At 42.6% G+C, this 6,100-nt stretch overlaps 1 protein-coding gene across 4 annotated transcripts in view; it reads right to left on the bottom strand.

The window, feature by feature from the left end:
- The window catches only part of mfge8b (milk fat globule EGF and factor V/VIII domain containing b), a 43,679-nt gene extending 38,814 nt beyond the window's left edge, over positions 1-4,865 (bottom strand). For all 4 annotated transcript variants that reach the window (XM_083763864.1, XM_083763865.1, XM_083763863.1 and 1 more), the window contains exon 1: positions 4,709-4,865. In XM_083763864.1, the coding sequence (XP_083619990.1) occupies positions 4,709-4,790 (82 nt within the window). In that variant the 5' untranslated portion in view covers positions 4,791-4,865. The remainder of the gene's footprint in view (positions 1-4,708) is intronic.
- Positions 4,866-6,100: the final 1,235 nt, after the last annotated feature.

Consider the following 6,100-nt stretch of genomic DNA (forward strand, 5'->3'; position numbering starts at 1 on the left):
TTTCTAGTTTAATTTTAAGACCCGTTTAGCCATACAATGAGAGTGAATGGAATCACTGTGTCTCTTCGATTACAGAAGCAACAGATGATGACGATTGAACATTTGCACACTTATGGTCATACGCTACCTACCTATTATAACTATACCTAATAACTAAACGATTGGGATCACTTTTATATCCGATCTGAGATCACAGAATTATCTCACCAATCAATATGCCAAAAAAGAAATACGAGTTTGATTAATCAAATAATATATTTAACACTCCAAATACAAACCTGATCAACTCGGATAGGGATGAAAGAGTTTGAACTGAATCAAGAGGCTCTTTGAATGGAACTCATCTACTCATAATGAGAGATATATATATGATCTTGAGGCCTTGCGCTTTGCCATGGAGACAAATGCTGTGTTGAAGCATGTAGCCCGCTTTATCAGACTAATCTGATAATTTGTCTAGTAGCGAGCCACACCATGTGTGTGTGTGTGTGTGTGTGTGTGTGTGTGTGTGTGTGTGTGTGTGTGTGTGTGTGTGTGAGTGTTATATGCATCATATAAGAGGCTCTTTGAATGGAACTCATCTACTCATAATATAAATAGGACTCAGGAGTATATAGCTCTATTCTGTTTTTGGACTGTTCATTGAGCTCCATGTGATGTGAGGTCCTATGTACCACATTCACTTGGTCTGACTGTCTATAAGATTAGAGAACAGGCTGTAAATTATTCATTAAAGCAGATTGTAAAATGGGCCAACGGATGAGTCCAAATGAGAAGATATCCCATATTGCGATGAAACATTGATAAGAAGAGCTTTTTCAAAATTCAGCAACATGAACTAAGTCAGTGAGGTATCCAGAGGGGGAGTGTGTGAGGAAACTAAGTCAGTGAGGATATCCAGAGGGGGAGTGTGTGAGGGAACAATGATGAAGATATAATGTCCTAATGAGACAGGGCTCTGTGACCACTCCAGACACCATACTGACAGATGGCTAGACTCTCAGGGCAAACGGAAGCAATAGCTCTTGCCAATGGGTCACAGTATACTCACGCACCCCCATCCCCCCATCCCCCCCCCCCCCCCCCCCCCCCCCCACACACACACACACACACACACACACACACAGCTGCTGTTTTGTCTTTAACAGGCTAAACACTTGTCAGAACAGGCTGTAGTGTGGAACCAACTCACGCAAAGGAATACAGTAGACAATGCCACAAATGCACACATGTCATGCACGCACGTACAAACACACGCACACACACACGCATGGCCCACACATACACACACACACACACACACACACACACGTGTGCATGAGCAAACACAGACACCTGTGAGTATAATTTGTTTGTTGTGAAACTCGTTTCATATCTATCTATCTATCTACGATTCTCACCTCAAACCCACACAAACGTGCACTTAGGAAACACAACACAAAGCTTGCTCACTTGCTCTATATTGCTCACTTGTTCCCTAGTCCCAGCCAACACGCACCCATCATCATGTCGCCAACACGCACCCATCATGTCACGTGTATGAATCTTCACAAAAAGACGTACATTTTTGTACTTTTGCACAATTTGCACTGTATGCATGATGCTCTCTCTTGCCTCTCTCTCGATTGTAAACGTATCCCTCCCTGTGTGTGTACCACCACTACCAACAATTGACCTGTACGGTACAGAACTGGCAGAAATCAAACACACACACACACACACACACACACACACGTGCCCTTGCTTATACACACACCCACCAAGCCATTGGCCCACTCTACTGTGGGTCTATATTTAGCCCAGGCTGGTTGAGCTCACTCTCTCACAGTGGACATGTTAAGCAGCGTGCCTCCACTCCACTCTCACGCAGAGGGACAAGTGAGTTCTAACCTGCTGCTCTATTCATGTTTACTAGTGCAATAGAAAACACTGCTCTCAGCTCCTCTCCTGCAACATTTGAATCAATGACACAGCTTCAGCTGACCTCAGCCAGGCCAGAACACTTGCTGTGCCAGCCTCTTATCTCTCTCTTTCTGAGCATGCAGTGCAGGTCTCTCTCACTTTCTTGAGTATCTAGTTTCTATCTTCCTCATCTGCCGAGTACGTCTCTCTCATATCCATCGCAGATCCATATAATATACATAAAGAAACATAAATATATAATGAGACAGTCAAAATAGAAACACGCTCCTATAGAGGCTGTACAGGTCCAAGAGAAAGTGTGGATTTTGGCCTAAGAGTGGCACAGAGGGTAAAGAGCCAGTTATTTATTTCAAGATGATTACATCATTGTCCTTAGAGCCTCACCACATGCTAAATAAAAATATGCACATGACTACACACACGCGCGCGCAGTAAACTAATCAGTGTTCATTTACCCATATGCATAACTCCTGTACAAATGTGTAGTCTCTCTCTCAGAGTCAACACTAAAGATTTTAATGTGCAGCTTCTGTCTATTCTCCACCTCTCTTCCTAACCCAATCGCCAGAGAAAACGTTGTCACTGTACATTTCTCCAGAAACGTTCAATGACAATGCTTCTGGACCACAAAAACTTTCCATTTGAGGTACTTGGTATTTCAACATTTAGGTTTATCGTTAGGTTTAGGGGTTAAGACTAGGGTTCAAGGTTAAGTTTAGGCATTGTTATTATGAGGTTAGGCTTAGGGTTAAGGTTAGTTACTTTAGGCATAGGTTTTTATCCTTGCTGAAACTTCTGGTTGGTTATTAGTGGTAGGAAGTTCTGTGTCACATCTAGATAAGTGACTCAACTTCCCTGGTCACTCACTACAGCGGCCACACCTACTCTCTCTGGACAGGCACTGAGCTCTTAACTAAACACTAAAACACAGGAAAATAACATTGACATTTTACCGGTAAATATTTATTCAATCATAAAGATGTCCCACGGTGTATTGTATGAGCACCCATGCACAAAGCCCTAACAGAAAACACAGTGGGGTCATTTAACATTTCTTTGGGGATCTGGATGCTTTAGTGAGATACGCAAGGAATCGAATATCAAAATGAGCATGCCTGACAGCGTGTCGCGGGTTCGAGTCCCGATCCCGGCAACCTTTGCTGCCGGTCTCTCTCTCCCTGTTTCCTGTCTATCTCCACTATGTCCTATCAATAAAGGCAGAAAAGACAAAAAATAACTTTAAAAAAATAGAATAATGAGCAGATCATGAATAAATGGATCAAAACATTAAACATGTTCTGAACTGCTCCATGTTTACCTCTGAGTGTGACGTGGGCGCGTCTAAATTAATGGGCATGATCATGATGCAATGCATGTTTCCAAATGACAATAATTACAAACAGAAGAGGAATTTATCTTTCTTTTTCTCAAAAGAAATCAACTTTCTCAATTGTGTTCTTACTAGACCCAAGTCCTTTACAGTTTACACTGTCCCTAGAAAATATGTAGCCTACCTAGCCTTGGATCAAGACTGTCATCATATGACTGTCTTGGATCAAGGCTACCATGTACCCTCATACAGCAGGCAACTTATAAAGTTATAACATGTGGAATTTGACCCAAGTTAGAAACAAGGGCACAGTGCTTTAAAAGAATTGCTGCATGAGCATTAATGCAATAATTATGCCTACTACACAAATACCTACTACACAAATATTCAATCATTACTACTGGTTGACCCACCCAGGGATCCATTCTATGCAAATGTTACTCGCACAGTGTTCAGTGTGAAAATCTGAGAACTGAAGAACATAAAGAATCACAGTTATTTTGGGCTACAATCATTCCTAAAATGAAGATGGAAAACTAAGTCTGAACACTGATGTGCTCCAGGCTGATTGCTTGTAAACTTATAATCAAATAATTTATACCAAAACAAACATTTTTTTTAATCTTAAAATAATTATCATGTGTGATGAATCATCACACAGGATAATTATTTTAAGATCATCACTGATGATGTCTGGTGTGACTGAGTCTGTGACTGAGTGATGCGTCTGTCTGTCGGTCAAAAAGATAGACAAACAGTCTAACAGACGAGGGCATTTAATGTGTCCATCCTTTCTAGCCTACATACATTGAAGACACATGCAGTCACGCACGCAAACAAAGCATGCAATGCCAATGGCGTGAACAAACATAATAGCTTCCCCAGCAGCCAGCACTCAGGACACATGCACTCCCCCCTGGCTATAAACTCTTTTCACATCTCAAACATTTCCACATCTACATTCATGCCACTGCCACACAACACAAAGAGCTGTCGTGTTTCCTTTCTGCCTATAACAAAATGATAATAGATATTATAGCAAAATGTCACAGTGTGGAAAACAGAATCTCTCATTCATCCAGTCCTGCTTAACTCCCCCAGAGTCAGAGCCATGCCCGTCGCGTTCCGTTACTTTTGTGCGGTGATTAATTTATAGCGGTCGCTGCTGCCTGCTAGTGCTGCCAAGTTTAGGATTTCGATTTCCACCACATATGCAGTATACCAACCCAATGAAAAATAAGTTCATTTCCAGCAAACGAGCAACACATTTTCCATACAAATAACAAAAAACGTAACTTAAGCCTTGGAGGATGGATCAAGACTATGTATTTTTAAGTCTGACTTTTACTTTCGTCTATCCCGACTGCACACACGTGTTTCAGGACCACATTTTATTGCACACTGCACAACTGTACACAAAATGTAACACAGCAGTGTAGTCGCCTGTTAACTTACCGAGCACGTTGGTAACGGCACCGAAAACCAAACACGCCAAAAGTGGCAGGGAAAACAAAAAGCGACCTCGTATTTTCATCATCGCGCTCGTCAGACCGTCTAAAACAGTTTACTGTAGGTAACTGTGTAGTATAGCGGCTGAATGATACAGTGCTGAGTGCTCTCTCTGCTCAGTCTGCTGGGATACAGGCTTACAGCTTGTTGTTGCCTTGAAACACAGAGGGCGTTCGACCGTAGCACGTGGACCTCAGCTGTCGTCCAATCACGGCCCACTTATCATAATGATAACCCCTCCCCCTTTACTTCTGTAGCGTGTGTGTGTGTGTGTGTGTGTGTGTGTGTGTGTGTGTGTGTGTGTGTGTGTGTGTGTGTGTGTGTGTGTGTGTGTGTGCGTGCGTGCGTGCGTGCGTGCGTGCGTGCGTGCGTGCGTGCGTGCGTGCGTGCGTGCGTGCGTGCGTCTGTGTGTATGTGCGTGTACGCGACGATATTAATTGCAACCAGCTTAGGCTACAGCTCACAACCAGGGAAAAATCGAAAAATGAGACTGTTAATAATCCTATATGTTTAACATAGATGGACGTTTATACTGTCATTTGGTCACACAAAACTACAACACTCAATGTATAGCATAAGTTGCTATTTTGTTGTTGGCAACACTGAACAACTGAACCACCCCAATGACTGCCTGAATACTTTGTTGCCTGATTTATACCATGTTTTGAATGGATGGAGCCTGGCAGATGTGCGTGCCTCTTTTCCTAGATGTGGGAGAAATCTCCATGACAGTAGCTTGCATGAAATCTGCAGGTCAAAGGAGTTGTGAAGCAGCATATTGTGCAGAGCACTCAAAGGTTCATACATGGGTGGGCGTCAGTCTCTTGAGCAAAGATCCAACAGCAGGTCACTGACATCATGGTTGCTGTGAGGAAAAGAGTGGGTGTAAGCCAAAGAACTCTATTTTAAGGGGCATTTCAATCCTTAGGCCTATCTGAGCTGTTTGGTCTCTGATGTGAATGTGAATGTAATTCCCTCTCCAGCACTGACCGTCAAAGTTTTAATTTCATTTTTGGTTGCAATTCAGTTTTGAGTAAAAGTCACTATAATGTATAGCTACCATCAACATTTGGAGTTTATTTGATCAGTACTTTATTTCATTTGAATAGGCATCCACCTGATGACATCACAGAGAGGGGACAATTTCAAACCAGCTGGTGTATTGATTTTAGTGGTAGCCTTGTACATCTGCAACATGCATGCATGTACCCTGGTGTGTAACTTGATTTGACTGTCAGCGCATGGTTCCATTTCCTTCCCCTGTAATCTTGTAGTGGACAAAATGTGCTTAATGTGGCATCACACTTTGCTGCCGCAAACTGTGAGAGGTCAGAGGTC

Source organism: Protomyctophum parallelum, assembly GCF_964188405.1.
Source record: "Protomyctophum parallelum genome assembly, chromosome: 4".
Lineage (NCBI taxonomy): Eukaryota > Metazoa > Chordata > Actinopteri > Myctophiformes > Myctophidae > Protomyctophum > Protomyctophum parallelum.